Here is a 17827-nt window from a genome sequence, read left to right as displayed (position 1 = left end):
TCTGTGACACACAGGGCTGGACCCTGCTCGCTGTCCCTTCCCTGTGCTCCAGCTCCCATTTTTGGCCATTAAACGCCTTTCCAGCAGAGGAGCAGGGAGCAAACGAGCCGTGAGCTGCCTATGCAGTGAGATGGAGATAAACCACCCGAGGGGGACACACTTCATTTGCGGTGGGATAAGAGAGATTTGGTAAGGTCAGGCTTTGCTGCAGAGGGCAGAGGGGTGAGAGCATCCCCACACTCCCAGAGCTGCCAGCTCAGCTTCTGGCCCTATTTGTTGAGGGTTTTGGGTTTTTTTTTTTCTCCTTTTTACACTCATTCACCATGCTTGACATTTCCAAATCCACGTTTTGCAAACAAAACCTGGTTTGCTATTCCAGACCTGCGCCTCTCAGCTGATTTCCCACCCGTGCTGCCCTCCTCCCACGCTGCAAGAGGCAAACACAGGCAGGACAAGGGTGGGAAACCCCTGATCTCAGGGGGATTTTCAGGTGGGAAATCCCTGATCTCAGGGATATTTTCAGGTGAGAAACCCCTGATCTCAGGGATATTTTCAGGTGGGAAACCCCTGATCTCAGGGGGATTTTCAGGTGGAGAGCCAAGGATTTCTCTCTGAGATATAGTGAAAGATATTCCTACACAAAACCCTTTCCCAGCTGCCTTTTTCTCCTCCTGGAGTTGTTCTCCCTCATCCCTAGTGCTGGCTGGAAGGACAGAAGATTCTCAATGCAATAAGACCAAAGAGCCATTAGGAAAATAACTCTGCCATCCTGTTTAAGAGGGGACTCCACCTGTGCAAACACAGCTTTATAACCACAGGCTTGCAGAAAATGCCATCAAAATGATGGGTGCAAACAGCAGCTCCCTCATTTCCCCCCATTCTGTTTTTTTTTTTTTTATCCCTGCATTGGAGGAATTGCAATAATTGCCCAAAACTCGGCCCTCAATCTCAGTCCAACGTGAGGCACAGAGAAGACCACCAGGAACCATGCCAAGGTGAATTTCAGGGACACAAATCCTGCCTGCCTCAATTCCTCCCCCTCTTTCCACTCTGCTTTTTGAAAACACCCACCACATGTCAATATTCTGTTTCAAGAGAGCTCGGTAAAAAAAATTAGACCCGGAGGATCTGCAGCCAAAATTAATGAACTTTTTTACAGAAAGAAAAAACCCCAGGCCTTGCTCCGATCACAGCAAATTCAGCAGCAGGCACCAGCAGGCAATTACAGTGTAGATTTTCTGACTGCTACTACAGGGCTGCAGCCACGAAATGTGTGCTGTTAAATAACAACACTTAGCAATTCCGTGGCATTCTGTGTTTTCCCGAGCGCTAGGCACACAATTAGCTAATTGAATTCCACAGGGTTCCCTGGGAGACGGTGCTGGAGGAGTTATTAGAGGATGAAGTCACTGCCTGGCTTTCTGCAGCTCTCCACCTGCACTCTTCACTTCCCAGCAGCACAAAAATCTCCTGGAATGACCCCAGTATTAAGGGCATTGAGAAGAGCTGGTTAATAAAAGCCACAGAGGTGAGCTCTGTGATCCTAAAGCCATGAAATGAGATTTTCCAGTTATGAGCCGATCTGCAGGACACACTGCCCGTTCTTCAGGGCCACAAAGCCATCAGGAACAAGTGATGCTCACTGCAAGTCTGGCTCTGCAGGTCTGCATGGAGGATCAGCTGATCCCAACCAGCATTCTGCACCCACAAATCCCAAATCCTCTTTCACTTCAGGTGGCTCCGTGAGTTTGGGAGGGAATTGTCCCTCCTGCCCTGTGTCACTGAATTTGGGAGGGAATTGTCCCTCTTGGCCTGCCCATGTCACCCCGGGACAGCCCAGCACTGACACTGAATTTGAGTTTGGGAGGGAATTGTCCCTCCTGCCCTGCCTGTGTCACTGAGTTTGGGAGGGAATTTTCCTTCCTGCCCTTCCCCCGAGTTTGGAGGGAATTCTCCATCCTGCCCTGCTCCTGTCACTGAGTTTGGGAGGGAATTGTCCAGCATGTGAATTGACAGAATGTGAAGGGCCAGCCCAGCAGGAAATTGTCCATGTCACAGCAGCTGCCTGGCAAAAAAAAAAAAAGTATATTTTAAAGCCTCCTCCCCTGTCCTGCCACACTGGGATGCCCCTCCTGGTAATTTTTCCCCCCTGCAGCAGCCACTGTGCTGCTGAGCACTGCAGCAGCTCCTGAGCTCCTTCCAGCATTGATTTTGCTGGTGATCCTGTTCTGCAGCTCTGTGTGTGTGCAGGACCTCGATCCTTATCTCGTTTTTAATAACCCAGAGTGCCTGGGCAGTGGGGAGGCAGCGAGCAGTGCCTGCAGGCCGGGGACCAGCCTGAGGAGAGGATCTTTCACTGCCAGGGACACCCAGCCCCTGTCTGCACAAAACTGCACCCAGTGAATTGCCCTGCCTGACTCGAGGCACTGGGAAACCTCCTTTACACCTTCCCTCTTGGAGCAATAATTTTAATTGTTTCAATTATTCCCATCTAATTGTCAAATATTCTGAAATTTAAACCCAAGGCTCTGGAAGGAGCAGGGTTTGCTCAATTCAGCTGCACCAACAGCAAGATGCCCGCTCCATCCTTCCCTTGCACACACACAGTTTTATCTTCCTCTCCTAATCACTGCAAGGACCTCATTGGAATTTTGGATCTGCTGATTAACAGCCTCCAAAACACCCTCCGACAGGAGATACTCACTGCTGGAAACTCAGCACTGACCTCGCTCCCCTCCAGCCCCCCTGGCAGCACCAAAAGCTGATTTACACCTGATTTACACCTGATTTACACCAGGCCCAGGACACTCTGTGCTACTCCTGCTGTTTTTTCCATGTGGGATGGGAAAGGAGAACACTGGGCCAAGGCTTCCATTTCTCTATTAAACCCTGACTCTGGCAAAACCTCCTTGTTCAGAGAGTTTGGCGCCCAGGAAAGCTCTCCAAAGCCAGAGTGCAATGTCCACCCTGAGATTTCTTGGCAGCTTTTGTGCAAGAGCCAAACCTGCAGTGCCAGCTCAGCACAGCTCTGGTGACATCACCTGTGTGTGTCATTATTCACCATTTTAGGGGTAACAAAATATCCCATTATTCACCGTTTTAGGGGTAACAAAATATCCCATTATTCGCCATTTTAGGGTTAATAAAATATCCCATTATTCACCGTTTTAGGGGTAACAAAATATCCCATTATTCACCATTTTAGGGTTAATAAAATATCCCATTATTCGCCATTTTAGGGTTAATAAAAGGGCAGGTTCTTTGGGCAAACAGAACTCCAGGGAGCCTCTCCCCAAGTCATGGAAGGCAGAACTAAAAATACTTCACAGAAAAGCAGCTTGACCCTGCTATGGTCATTTCCTCACCCCCTGGCCCCAGTGACCAAATTTTCCCCTCAAAAATCACCAAATCTCCTCAGTCAGAAATGGAGAAAATTCCTGCCTTGTCCTCTCTGGATCCTGCTGCCTTCGGAGCTGTAAATCATCCCAAAGCTCTGCTCAGAACACATTTATTTGTTTACTCAAGTGGTCAATATTACGTTAAGTGCTTTCCATGGTTTTCCTGAAAGGTTTCATTTATTTATAAACCATCGACGGAGCGAATACGTTTCTAATGGGCCACATGTAAAAATCAATTCCTCTAGGAGGGGAAAAAAGTGGAAAAAAGTCATCACAGCAGCAATTTGAGCAGGTAAGTGGATGAGCCAGAGCAGAACATTTTTATTAAGTAGGTAGGAGAGGATCTACTCAAGATCTACTCAAGGCAATGCTAGTTGGCCGTTCAGGTAGGGAGAGAGAAGTTGTGACCTCAGGGGCAATTTAGGGGAATATATTTATATCTGTAATTGGATTTTCTCTTCCAAAAAAAAGCACTGATGTGCCTTACAGGTCTTGAACCTCCCGTGCAAGGCCAGCTGTTAAATTTTGGAGGCTGTTCTTCAAACAAGAGCACTTTTAGGAAAATGCACGGCCCAAAGCTCAGCTTCTCTGCAGGGAGATTTGGAGAGAGATAAACGCACAAAGAGGTCAAGTGCTAAATGTTGGGACCTGAAAAAAGACAGATCTTGCAAAAAATGGGTGGGAAGTAGAGAGAAAGAGAGAAAGAAAGAGAGAAAGAGATAGAGAAAGAGAAAAGAGAGAAAGAGAGAGAGAAAGAGAGAAAGAGAGAAACAGAGAAAGAAAGAAAGAAAGAGAGAGAGAAAGAGAGAAAGAAAGAGAGAAAGACAGAGAGAAAGAGAGAAAGACAGAGAAAAAGAGAGAGAAAGAGAGAGAAAGAGAGAGAGAGAGAAAGGGAGAAAGGGAGAAAGGGAGAAAGAGAGAAAGAGAGAAAGAGAGAAAGAGAGAAAGAGAGATTTGCCCTTCTTCCCATTTCTTTTTTCCCAGAGTTTCCAAGGGACTGGGGTGTATCTGAGAAAATTTACCCAAAAATTGAGCATCAAACCCAGGGATCTGGTCAGAAAGTAACAAAACTGAGGCAGCAAAAGGCAGGGAGGCACAGCCACCGCTTTGTCTAAACCCTCCTTCCCTCATGCCAGCTAGAACGAGGAGAAATTGCCTTGGCAGCCTTGCAAGAACCTGATTTGTTTGCCCTGCTAGCACATGCCGCTGAAAATATGATCCATAAATCCCAGCAGGGATCAGGGCTCTCCAGAACACTTCACATCAGCTGCTGGGAACCAGGAGGGCTGGGAGGGGAAATCTGTCTCAGGGCATTGAGAGCCTCTGCCTCCCTCACCTGGGCAAGGCACAGGGAGGTCAAACACCACGGCCTGTGCTGGAGCTCACGGTGAAAAATAAGATTATTTCACCACAAAAAAGGCAATTTCACAAAACCTAAGCCCTGGTCAAAGCCTCATCCGTAGTTTCCTGTCCGTCTGCTTGATTTGACATCATCCCTTCCTTCCAAGGGATGTCACCCTGCTGGCAAGATATGTGTGACACTCTCTGGGGGATTTGGACACCAATTTCCCCTCCAGCTCCAGTTCCAGGCTGACAATTCAGCTCAAAAACCTCATCGTGTACGAAGACCTCTTTATAAATCACCAAACAAAGAAGAGAAAGCAGGAGACAAGACAAAAACCCCAAACCTGAGCTGATTTATCTGGTCTGTGGGAGTTGAACACGGCAGCTGTTTTATCAGCAGCAACACCTGCACACAGTTTTGTCAGGGAACAAAACTGCACCCAGTGAATTGCCCTGCCTGACTCGAGGCACTGGGAAACCTCCTTTACACCTTCCCCCTTGGAGTAATAATTTTAATTGTTTCAATTATTCCCATCTAATTGTCAAATATTTTGAAATTTAAACCCAGCCTGAGGTCCGGATATTGTTAAAAAAAAAAAAAAAGCAACAAACCAAACAGAGAAGGAGAAAAAAAAAAAAAGACAAAACCCAATAGCTCCACAGAATTAACAAGCTAAAAGAATTAATTGTAGCATGGGGTTTTGAAGGCATCCAACATCCCCTCGTACTCTGTGCTGCTGATTTCAGGGATTTCCAGTGCTGGAAGGAACATTTTCTTCAATGCACAGCAGCCTGCTTTCAATGGTCTATTTGTACAACATTATTATTATTATTATTATTATTATTATTATTATTATTATTATTATTATTATTATTATTATTATTATTCTGCACATCATTGCCCCCTCATGTGGCCGTGAGCTCTGTGGAGACCCTGCCAGGGAGAAGGGAAGGGATGATGAACAGCTCTGAGATCATCCCAGCACCCTCTTCAGGGAATTCCATCGCTCCCCAGAAGTCCCAGAGGCAGGGAACCATCACCACATGGAGATGCCAGGGAGAAAATGGGATTTTTTGGCAGGGGATGGAGACCAGGAGTGCCCCAAATGCAGGATGTGGGGAAGACAAATGTGCCAGACCTCTGAGGACTCCTGCAAAATTTGCCAGGCGCTGCTGCTGCTGCTGACAAGAACAGGTCCCTGGAGCTGGCTGAAGGAGGCTGATAATGAATTTGCACGCAGGAAAGGAGCCTGTGGATATTTTTATATTGGTTTGCTTGCCTCAGCTCCTGTGGAAATGTGTTGGGGGCTGAGGGTTCCTCCTCATCTGCCCCAGCGATCTGTTGGGAGAGCCCTGGTGCCACTCCCTGGTGCCACCAGGCTGGGACAGAGGGGACAATCACCCCCCAGATCCCCTCCTGTGCCCCAGCACACAGAGAATTCCCTCCTCTTGCACTCACAGAGAGCAGAGCTGTCAGCTGGGATGTGCTTATTAAATAAAATTAATGCTAAAAGACAGAAACAGAGCTCCCCTCTAGAGCTGCAGGGCAGGTGTTTAATTCAGCATTTTATCCTATTTTCTCCTCTTTTTTTTCTTTTTTTGCCTGAGATATTTTTCCATCTCCAAGCAGCTCAGTGCTCTACAGGCTCTCTGTTCCCTATCCTGATGGGTTCTCACTCCATTTAAGCCATTTTTTCCTTGCTCCCCTTGACAGCAGTTCCCTCTGATTTTATCTTTTCTATTAGGCAGTGATTGCAGAACCTCAGAGGGTTCATTAGGAGCTTGATAATCCCTCCAGATTTATGAGCCTAAATTGCTCACTCCCATCTCCAATCCCGATTTAAATATTACTAATTTCCTTAAACATCTCTTCCATCTGCCCAGGTTTTGTCTGATGTCACCTTCCCCATAATGATCCCTGCCAAAAATCCCCTTAGTTCTGCTACGAGCTGGGCTTCTGAACAAAGTGGTAAAATGACCTGGATAAACAGATTAATACCCTGAGAGAATGAATGGCAACAAAACTCATTTCTTTCTCACCTGCCATTGCTGCATTCCACGAGATGAATGGGTTTGAAAGGCAAATTCCACCTCCAGCAAATGCTTAATCACACCCGTGCTCAGGACTGGGGTGGGGGTGGGAGCTTCATTTTTAGAGCAGCGTCCATGAGATGCTGCTCAGACAACAGAAACAACTCTAAAAAAAAGACTTTTTTTTTGCAGAATGTGCTGCTGATGTGAGGTGGAAATCCCTCACTGTGTGCCCAGCCCTGCTCTGTGGGACCGGAAATGGGTTGGGGAGAAGTGGGACAGGAAGATCAGGAAATACTTGCTGGGAGTGGGAATGGTGGGGATGGCACTGTCCCTCTGCCAGCACAGTGACACTGGGGACTTGGGGCACAATGCACAGCCCCCAGGCTCCCTCCCTGCCTGAGCCCTGCAGGAATTCCCTTCCTGTGCCTGTACTGCCCATCCCAGGGGCATGAGCAGCACCAGTGAACTTTGCCTGGCTGGACTGACCCATGGGTTGGACACTGAGCAGGAGCCCAGCCAGGAGCCTCGTGGTCTTTTCTGTTCCTTGCATTTCTCCTTCTGCCACCTCCATCCCCTTATCCCTTCTCCACTCTGTACCCCAACTGCTCCCAACCCCTCAATTTCCCTCTTTTCCCTGATCCTTTCTCCGTTCTGTGCCCCAACTGCTCCCAACCCCTCCCAACCTCTCCATTTCCCTCCCTCCCCTGATCTCTTCTCCCCTCTGTGCCCCAACTGCTCCCAAGCCATCCCTTTCCCTCCTTCCCTTGATCCCTTATCCACTCTGTGCCCCAACTGCTCCCAACCCCTCCATTTCCTGCTTCCTTACCTTCTCTCTGTGCACGTATTCTCTTTTCCCCCCTCCCTCTCCCTCTGTGCCCCAACTGCTTCCAACCCCTCCATTTCCCTCCTTCCCTTTATCCCTTCTCTACTCTGTGCCCCAGCTGCTCCCAACCCCTCCATTTCCCTCCTTCCCCTGATCCCTTCTCCACTCCGAGCCCCAACTGCTCCCAACCCCTCCATTTCCTGCTTTTCCCTTTATCCCTTCTCCACTCTGTGCCCCAACTGCTCCATTCCCCTCTTTCCCCTTCTCCCTTCTCCACTCTGTGCCCCAACCCCTCCATTTCCCTCCCTCCCCTGCTCCTCATCCTCTCCAGCTCCCTGCCCACACGTTTGGCTCCGTCCCTTCCCGTCTGTCTCCCACCCAAACACAAAGTGTGATTCAGCTCTCTCAGCTTCCCTGCCAGAAATATTAATAGAAATTAGAGAATAGGAGAATCATTAGGGCTGGGAGGCAGCTCCACTTCACCCCCATCCAGGTTTCCATCAGCCCCACAGCAGCACTCACAGCCAGGTTCCTCCTCTCCTGGTGGCACCACCATGGAGGAGAAGTTCCTCTGATGCTTATTTTGGATTTACACAGAGGGGTTTAACGACACCATGATCCCATTAATGTTTTTTTGTGGCCATAAAGCCAAACCATGCCCTGCTCTCAACATTTATGGGATCATCCTTCCTTTGTCTCAGGGCTGTGATGCCTTCCAGGTGCTCATCCCTGGCCTTTTCCAACACAGGGGATGGGCTCAGGGAGGGGGTGACAACACCAGCATAACCCCAAAAAATCAGGAAAATTGGGAAAATAGGACAATCAGGACAACTAGGAAAATCAGGACAATCAGGAAAACCAGGAAAATCAAGAAAATAAATCAGGACAATCAGGAAAACCAGGAAAATCAAGAAAACCAATCAGCAAAACCAGGACACCCAGGATCCACCCATCTCCTGGAGCTTCCCAAAGACCTGCACATGTCATTGCCCCAGCTCCTGTCACAATGTCCACAATTCCTGCCTTTGGATGCTGCACCAATTGTTTTCCACCTCCCCAAGACCTTCCCAGCTTTGCAGGAATTATGCCTGAAGATTTTTTTTTTTCGTTTTTTTTAATATATTTTTCATCTAGTTGTAGCATCGTAGCTTTTTAATATGGAGTTGTAGAGTTTCTAGTGATTTTCCTGCCCTTTCTCACATTTTAGAACAATAAGCCAACCCTTCCTAACACGTTCTTGAGATTCTGCTTAGTCTGATTTTAACAACAGGAATTTCTAACGAGGACATCTTGTTTTGAACCAGAATTTAAGAGATGTAACAAGACACAGAACAACTCCAAGGGGCAGACTCAAGGGTTGGTTGCTGGGGCAACTGGTCTCTTGTTGGATGTACCTGTTAGATGAACTAATTAATTAACCTGATACAAACTGTAGAAATCCAATACCATGTGTGCACAGAAAGCTTTTGTTACAGAACTGCTTTTGGAAATATTATTTTTGATATTATTTGGAAAGATTTTGCCTTTTGATTCTAGCAGCAGGTGACATCCCTGCCTCCCTCCCTCCCTCCCCAGCACACGAGGCTCTGCCCAAGGATCCCACAGGTCAGGGGGATCAGCTCCCATTAAAACGACCCCACACTCAGGCAGGAAAAGCTGGGAAAAACTCCTTACCAGATTAGTGAAGATATAGGTGTAATAGGCAGATGCCATCCCCAGTTCAGCTGCCTGTGAAGGAGAGGAAAAAAAAGAGATTAAACCAGAGCCTGACAATCTCCGATCTCCACTCCAGCAAGGCAGAGCCAGAGCCACATTTTGCTTTTTCAGGCTTATCTCTACTTGCAGGAAGGGAGGGTGGGACGCAGCAGCACGGCTGGACCTGGGAAATTGAAGTCTGGGGAAGGAATTTTTCAGCAGGACTGAGCTCAGCTGAGGTCTCCTGCCCACACCAGCCCTGACAAAGCCCCTGCACAGAGGGAAATGACCCAGCTCCAGACCCTGGGAGCATCCCTGCTCCCTCCACGGCATTCTGAGATGGAATTAAGGAATTCCTGCATCCATCCAAGGTGAGCTCTAAGGAAATCACCTGTGGAAAGCAGAAGCGTTTGAACTCCCAGCAGAAAAGCTTTTGAAGCCCTGACAGACCACAGTGGTCCACAATGGTTTGGAAAAGTGAGGTGGCTCCTGCAGCCCCACAGCTCCAGAATCCCTTGGGATGAGGAATTCCATTATGGTTTTAGAGGAAAATAAGGATTTCTGCTTATTTTCTGTGGGGATGCTGCTTTGCTCCTGTTTTGGGGCATAACAAGGGAAAAGAGCAGCTGAGAGCTCCAGGCTTGTCCCTTCCACCACAAACACCATGATGGGGAGAGAGATGCAGGAAAAGCTCCTGGGAGCTGCAGGAAAAGGACAATGAAGCCACTGGTGGCTTTCCAGTTTTATCAGTCAGATTTGGGCTCAAATCCCACAAATTAATGAGCATGGATGAGACCCAGTAACTCAGCCTGCTCTCCAGAACTGAGACAGGGCTGTGCTGGCCACAGAAAGAGAAGAAAACAGGGCAGAACTGTCCAGGGATGCAGAGAGAAGGACACAGAATGTTCCACGGGGATGATCTGTTCTAGAGATCACAGAGCAGATAACTGAAGGCCTTTCCCAAAATTCTCGCTACACAAGGAGCTGGTTGTGGGAACAGATGCTCAGGAAAGTGGGGCATTAATCTGCAGATGCTCCTGGAAGCCTCTGTTCCACTGCCAAGCACAGCTGCTCTCAAATCAAGCTTCCAGACCCTGGCAAAGAGGTTTTCCCAGCAGTCCAGACCACACAGAGGAATGGGAGGCAAGGAGGGAAGGACCAAAGGCAGCACCTCCTGGTGTGAGCCCCTTTTATCCCTCCCAGAAGCTGGGACAACACAGAGTGAGGGAAGGAAAGACAGAAAGAGGCAGCTGGGATTGCACCTCTCCCTTTTCCCGTCTTTTAGCTGTTCCTGTGCAAAGCTGAGGCCACCACCACTGTGCCCAGCCCCTTGGCTGCACATTGTCACCCTGTCCCTCGCCCAGGTGACACAACAGACGCCGCAAAGCCGTTTGCTCCAAGGAGCCCCCCTCATTTTCCACCCCCTCCACGGCAAAACTCGGCACCAATTCCCCCTGCTCATCCCTTCCTGGGGACAGTGCCAATGCCAGCTCTCCCTGTGGGCCACTCTGAGGTCAGAGGTTTGGTTTCAAGGGTAGAAAATGAAGGTGAGCAGCAAAGCAGTGCCTGTCCCGTCCATTCACCCGGCCCTGGCAGCTGGGAGTTGGGAATCTGGGAACAATCCATGAGTCTCCAGCCCATCTGTGGAGGGCGAGGGATGAGAAACTTTGGATTCCTCTCACTGTGCAGGGCTGCTCTCCTGGGACAGAGCCAGCAAACCCACAGAGTGATTTCCTGCTGTGGGATAGGACATGGATCCACCTGATGCTCAGCACCACCATCCCTGGCTCCCAATAAAACACCTCCCAGCCTCCCAAGGTGCAAGAAGTTGCCAGACCAGGAGCTCTTTATTTATTACCCTCCATTCCTACAGTCCTCTGGCTGGAAGAACTGGGTTTGACTGGGAAATGCTGGCGATTCCTGACATTTCTCAGGGGTGGCAGGAGGAGGCTGGAGCTGGGCAGGGAGATGTGGGTGCCTGGAGAGAGCTGCTGGGAGCCTGTGGGAAGTCACTATAGCAACAGAGGAGGGGGACAACCCTCAGCAGCCAGGCAGCAACAGGGGAAAAAGGGGAAAAAAACACACCAAAAAAACCCCACCCTGAGCAGACAACCCCAAAAATTCCCCCAAAATGTCTATTTAGAAATTAAACTGCATGTAATAGAATAAAAATATTTTAGGGGGAGAGGAATGATAAAAACATGCCTGCTGGATGTCATCAGGGGTAAATCTGTCACAGGCAAGGCCTTTGGATGACAAATTCTGTGGCAAAACAGCCAGGACAGGGTGGAAAGCCAGGGGGATCCCAGAGCTTGGATCCTGCCTCTCTTCAGGAATGTGCTTCTTGTTCCCTCCAGGATGTGGGAAACTCTGCTCCATCTGGAGCCACTGCTCAGTTTTGAAGCAGGCTATCAAAACAAGCACTAGAAACTGCAGCCAGAGACCATTTAAAAATAAACAGGACTAAAATAAAATCTCGGTTAATAAGACAATAAAAAGAAAAAAGAAGGAAAAAGTTAGACACATAATGGGAGGGGAAAATGGAGTCACAAGAGTCATTTCAGAGAGCTGAGCAGTCCTTCACAGCTCTTGGATGGCAACACCACTTGTGGAGAGCAAACACATCCCCTCAGAGCAATTCAACCACCACTTGCACAGATCCAGCCCTGGAAATCCCATCAATGGCAATTCCCCTCTGGGCAGAGCCCATTCCAAGCGCTGCTGTGGGAATTTTCACATTTCAGTTGATGCTTTAAATTTTAGCTTGCATATTTTTCAGGTTCTGTGCTGCTTCAGTGTGTAGTTCTGAGCTTCATATTAGGGGATGGTGAGCTCTGTGCACAGAGCAGGGAGACAAAACAATTCCTGCTCCAGCTGGGCACCAAGGACAAATGATCCAAATCTCAGCCCAAGAGCACAAACACCGTGGGCTGGAGAGAGAAAAACAAGCAGGGTGGGACTGCCTGGGCTGAAGCTGGAATGGGACAATGAACTGCAAGGTGCAAATGGAGCAGAACTGATCCAAGGGAGAGACCCCGGGAGCGGTCAGGGATTTTGGGACCATTTTGGTTCATCTTGGGTTCATTTTGTGACCATTTGGGTTCATCTTGGGTTCATTTTGTGACCATTTGGGTTCATCTTGGGTTCATTTTGGGACCATTTTGGGTTCATCTTGGGTTCATTTTGGGACCATTTTGGTTCACCTTGGGTTCATTTTGGGACCATTTTGGTTCATCTTGGGTGCAGCCCTGCCTGGGCTCTTGTGCTGCCCAAGGTGCATCCATTGAGGGCTTTTAATAAATCCCTGCTTTATTCTTTAGCTTTGTCTAATCTCTGCTCTAGGCCAGCCTTACAAGGCATCACAAGATCCCACAGAAGCTGGCTGGGGGGATGATTTCAGAAGGCTGAACAATTGCTTTGTTAAGCTATACTATATTATATTAGGGCTCTATATTATATATAGTTCTATATTAGAACTATATCATACTAAACAGATATTAAAGAAGAACCTACAACTGTCTCTGACAGCCACGACACAGCTTTGACTGTGTATTAATTGGTCAGTCAATATCAACAACCATCATCAGAGTCCAATTAACAAATCACTTTGGGCAAACAATCTCCATAACACATTCCACACACGCCAAACCACAGGAGCAGCAAGTGAGATAAGAATTGTTTTTTCTTTGTCTGATTTTTCTCACTGCCTTCCCCAGAAGAAATCCTTGGGAAAGCTGTGCCTGCTGCTCCCTGTGCATCTCACCTTCTGCAGGATGGTGTGGGACATGGAGGCGTTGGCATGGACGATGATGGTGGCTTTGACTGTATTAATTGGTCAATCAACATAAACAACCATCACCAGAGTCCAAGTAACAAATCAATTGGGTAAACAATCTCCATAATGCATTCCACGTGTGCCAAACAACAGGACCAGCAAGCAGAGCTAAGAATTGTTTTCTTTTTGTCTCTGAGCTTTCTCACTCAGAGAAATCCTTGGGCACGCTGTGCCTGCTGCTCCCTGTGCATCTCACCTTCTGCAGGATGGTGTGGGACATGGAGGCGTTGGCATGGACGATGATGGTGGCTGTCTTGTCATCCCGGATCTCCTTCAGGAGCGGGGTGGGGTCCCGGCTGTCGTCCAGCATCCGCACCGACAGCGTGTCCTTGGAGATGAGGAACTGCCGCAGCAGCTTCTCCAGGTTTAAAAGGCCTTGGGAGGAAAGAGAGAAAAAGGACAGAGCCCTGTGAGTTAGAGGCTTGGTTCTCCCGTGGGACATGGCGATCCATGGCAGGATGCATTCCTGAAGTTCTGGGTCTGGGCACTGCAAAGGACAGGATTCAGTGCTTGGTTCAGCAGGGAATGAAAAATGATGGAGTTATTATTTTTCCAGTTATTCCACCTGTTCCCCAGAAAAAGAGAGGGGAAGAAAAGGATTTGGGGCTCAATTCTGGGTCCAGCAAGGAATGAGAAATATTGGAGCTATTCCAGCTGTTCCTCAGGAAAAGGAAAAGGAAAGGAAAGGATAGGATAGGATTTGGGGCTCAATTCTGGGTCCAACAGAATATTGGAGCTATTCCATCTGTTCCCCAGAAAAAAAAAAGAAAGTGGAAAGGATTTAGGAGTCATTGCTTGGTCCAGCAGGGAAGGAGAAGTGATGGAGCTATTCCAACTCCTCTCCAGGAAAAAAAAGTGGTCTCAACCCCCCTCTTGGGAAGAGATAAGACCTTCAATACAAGGTCTCCATTATGCCCCTGCATGTGGGATTGTCCTGGTTACTGGAGGATTATTCCTCCCCCTCAGCCTTTGCATTTCCAGCTCCCAAATTAAGTACCCGGGAAGGTGCAGCTTTTTTGGAGCTTTTGGAGCTTTCTGATGGGTAGCTGCTCTCTTCCAAGGGGATGAGACGCTCTGCTGAGAGTTGGAGGTCACTGCAAAAATACAACATTAAAAAATCGTGACAAAAATAAGGATGGGCACGTCAAGGGCTCCTTCCAACACAGCTGCCTTGAAGCCTAATAAGATGTCAAAACTCCTGCTGCAGATTTTGTTAGTCAAGAAAGCAGCTTTGATAGAGCCTCTCTTGTCTCCAGCTGCTGAGTTTCATCAAGAAATAACCTCCTGCCAAGTTTGATTGACCAGAGGAACCAGCAGATGGATTCATCAGCAAGACACAGACAGCATAGCCACACATCCCATCCCCTCAGGAAGACAACCCCAAAAGAGGGGGGAAACAGAGCTGGAGAAACAGAACTATCAGCAGGATCACAGCCCAGCTGGCAGAGAGGCAAATTAACCCTCAAGTCAGAGTTTTACTCTTAACCTGACTTATTTTTGGCTGCATGAATCCACTCATTCCCCAGCAGGTCGGGAGGCAGGGAAGGGTCACAGTGGGATGGGATCAGTGCTGGAGCTCTGCTCTCAAGGACTGCCAGCACTTCACCAGGGAACAAAGCAGGGCAGGAAAAGGGACACGTCCAAGATGAGGAGCCTCTCCTTCCCAGGGAGAGGTTTAAAGCACTCTGAGTTTGCTCTGAGCTCCTGGCAATGCCCTTGCCTCTCCCCTTTTCTCTGGGTACAGTAGGAGCACAGCAAGGGGTTATAAAACAGCTGTGCCAGGACTTTTCTGGGTCACATCAGCTCCTTCTTCTTCCTCACCAGGCAGAGAACTCGCTCTGCTTACAGCACACAGGGACCTCACCTGAACACTTCTTTTGTCTTCCAACCCAGGTGAACAGTAAGTTGTCCCTAAGCCCTCCATTTGACCCTTGAGGATGTGGAAAGGTTTCTTTTCACCTCATTCCACATCTGCAGGGGACCAGACAGGCTGCTGGAAATCACAGCCCTGACACTACCAAGTTTGCTTGCAGCTCATCCCAGCAAACTCTGCTGCTGTGAAGCCCAGGAAAAATTTTTCTAAAGCTCATCAGGCACAGAGAGGAAGAAGGGGAACCAGGAGAATAAAAAAAATAAAAAAATAAAAGGAATCATTTGATCTCCACCTTCAGCTCGAGGAAATTATCATTTCCAGCACATTAGTTCCTACCTGTAGCCACATCCAGCCTCCTGCTTGCAGCTGCTCTTGCTGCGTGCAGGGAAGTCTCTATTGTGCAGAGATTCCCCTTTGTTTGATGCTGAGAGGATGTGAGACTCTTGCTGCTGCTGCTGCTGCTGCCAGACTGGCACTTCACAGGGATGTGAACCCCACAAAGGCTTGCAGACTCCTCCTAGCACCTTTGAAGTACCAAAGTGAGGACAGAGAGGCTGCACAGGCACCTGCTGCTCAAACACTCCCATGGGGAGCTCTGAGAGAGGTTCAGCCTGGCCTGTGGCAAGTCCTGACCTTGATTATTTGATTTTTCCTCATGCAAACATCCGGAGCTGGATGGAGCAGCCTCACTCCTGAGCTCTCAGCTGCAGAGATGCTCTGGGAAGGAGGAGAGGCAGGAGCTGGAGCATTCCTGGAGTGCCACATCCCTGTTTAATGACCCTGCTGATGGAGGAGCTGCTCCTGGGAAGGAGAGGAAGGAGCTGGGGCTCTCCTGGAATTAAAACACATCCCTGTTTAGGGCTCCTGCTGATGGAGGAGCTGCAGGGCTGCTGATGGTTCCACTCCTGGACATGGATGGTTGGGAAGGGAACATTCCCATCATCCAGCTTTGCTTTCAATCCCAAAATGTTGCTTCAAACATCTCCCTGACTGTTTGAATTTTTAAAACCAGTATTTTAAAAAAAGGACCAAGGATGTGCACAAGGCCTTGGACCTCAGTGCCCTGGTCACCCTTCCCAAGCACTGGCTGTTATTCCCTCCCCTCAGGCAATCAGAGAAGTTCCTAAAAAGTCCATTCACTCCTCTAATTGCCTTTTTGGGTTAAGATTTCTGTGAAACCACACAAAACCTTCCAGAGCAGTTCCCAAACCAGCTAAATCTTGAACAGCACAGAGAAACTGAGTCAGATACTCTCATTCTATCCACCAAACCGAGTCACACAAATCTCATTTTACGTTTTACATTCCCCGGGGCGTTGCACTTAAGCTGGCCCAAGTTCTTTGGCTTTCAGGGTCATTTTCTGCTCCTGCCAGGGGAAATCACAGCCAGTCCCCAGAGGAAGGATGTGACAGGGTGAGTGTGGCAGGGCAGGGCCCAGGGGTCCCATCACACAGCCTCACACTTAAACCAAAGCAGCTCCAGCTTGCCCCTCCTGGGATATAAATAACAACATCCCTCAAAACAGCATTTCCTCACTGATGAGCAGGCAGCTCTTATGCTCCCCTCAGCTGCCTCAAGGGAACCTTCCAAAAGCCTGAAATGCCTCCAGTTAGTTGTTTTAAGGACTGTGCTTAGGAGCAGTGCGTGTCCTAAGGGAAAATCAGGGTTTGTGCTGCTACATGAAGCTCAATTAAGCCTTGTCTGTGCTCTGTTACAGTCAGGGCGTGTTGGGCTTCAAGCCTGGCTCAGATCAGCTCCTTGCTGAGCACAAAGAACTGGGAGGATGAAAGGTTCCTGTCCCACTGCTTCCCTGGGTCTGGGAAGGACTCAGCACATCCTAAATATTGAGTTATCCAGCAGCACCAGAGTGAAATAAATTGGATTGCTTCAGGTAAGAGGGTTTGATCCAGCTAAATAAAAATCATATTAATCATATTAATTCCAGTGGGAGACTCCTGGCCCAGGAGCAGGGCAGGGGTGCAGAGCCCTGAGCCTCCTGCACGGCAGCTGAGAAAACCTAATTATCTTTGCTTCCCTTCTTGCTTAAGGTTGAGGTTAGACAATGAAAAATTCCAGCTCTGGGAGTGATGTGGGAGACCATTTGCATGATTTTAATTGCATCATTTTGAGCCAGGGCCTTTCCTGGGGTGGATGTGAGCACTGCTCACTGCGAGTGATTTACTGACCCACCTCAGCCTGCTGCCCTGGGGGCACAGAAAGCACAAAGAGGAGCTAAAAACATTTCTGTTCCTTGGGTCCCTGTGCAGGAATCTTCCATCACCTGCTGCTTCTGGGGAGTTTGCTAACTGGGAATGGTGCTGGCCAAGTCAGAGAGCAGCGTTCCTGTCACCTTGTTCTTCCAAGTTTTTCTAAGTTTACATCCTTGTAATGAACTTTCTCGCGCAGTTTTATGTAAATAATTATTGTTTTGCATTCTTTTCTGGAGGAGGAGAAATTTGATGGGCTGTTGGTTTGTCCAGTGCCATTGGAGAGGTGGCACTGTCACCCTCCAATCCATTGTCACTTTTGGAAATCTATAAATGTTGGAGTCAGAAAATAAACTTCCCTTCTTTTTACCTTGGAGGTTCCATCGTGAGTGTCGTTTTATTTCGTGTCCTGTAGTGACACAATCCCAAAGCTGTCCCTGCACCCAGGGGCCTTTCCAAAGCCCCTCTTCCAGGCTGCTGTGGCTGGCAAACCCCAGAGCTGCTGTGGCCACCCCAAATCTGCTGCATGGTGACCTCAGAAAGCACAGGGCACACTGAGCTCGGGGGTGCTGAGCCTGCTCCTGCCACAGCAGGAGCTCTGCAGGGATGGAGATGGCC

At 48.6% G+C, this 17827-nt stretch overlaps 1 protein-coding gene across 2 annotated transcripts in view; it reads right to left on the bottom strand.

The window, feature by feature from the left end:
• Positions 1–17827, bottom strand: part of GRIK4 (glutamate ionotropic receptor kainate type subunit 4) — a 200899-nt gene that overhangs the window by 44169 nt on the left and 138903 nt on the right. For both annotated transcript variants that reach the window (XM_030964960.1, XM_030964961.1), the window contains exons 6-7: positions 13326–13504; positions 9274–9327 (exon numbers count right to left, since the gene is read on the bottom strand). In XM_030964960.1, the coding sequence (XP_030820820.1) occupies positions 9274–9327; positions 13326–13504 (233 nt within the window). The remainder of the gene's footprint in view (positions 1–9273; positions 9328–13325; positions 13505–17827) is intronic.

This window comes from Camarhynchus parvulus, chromosome 24 (assembly GCF_901933205.1).
Source record: "Camarhynchus parvulus chromosome 24, STF_HiC, whole genome shotgun sequence".
Classification (NCBI taxonomy): domain Eukaryota; kingdom Metazoa; phylum Chordata; class Aves; order Passeriformes; family Thraupidae; genus Camarhynchus; species Camarhynchus parvulus.
The sequence above is the reverse complement of the archived record's forward strand: the minus strand, read 5'-3'. Positions and strand labels throughout refer to the sequence as shown.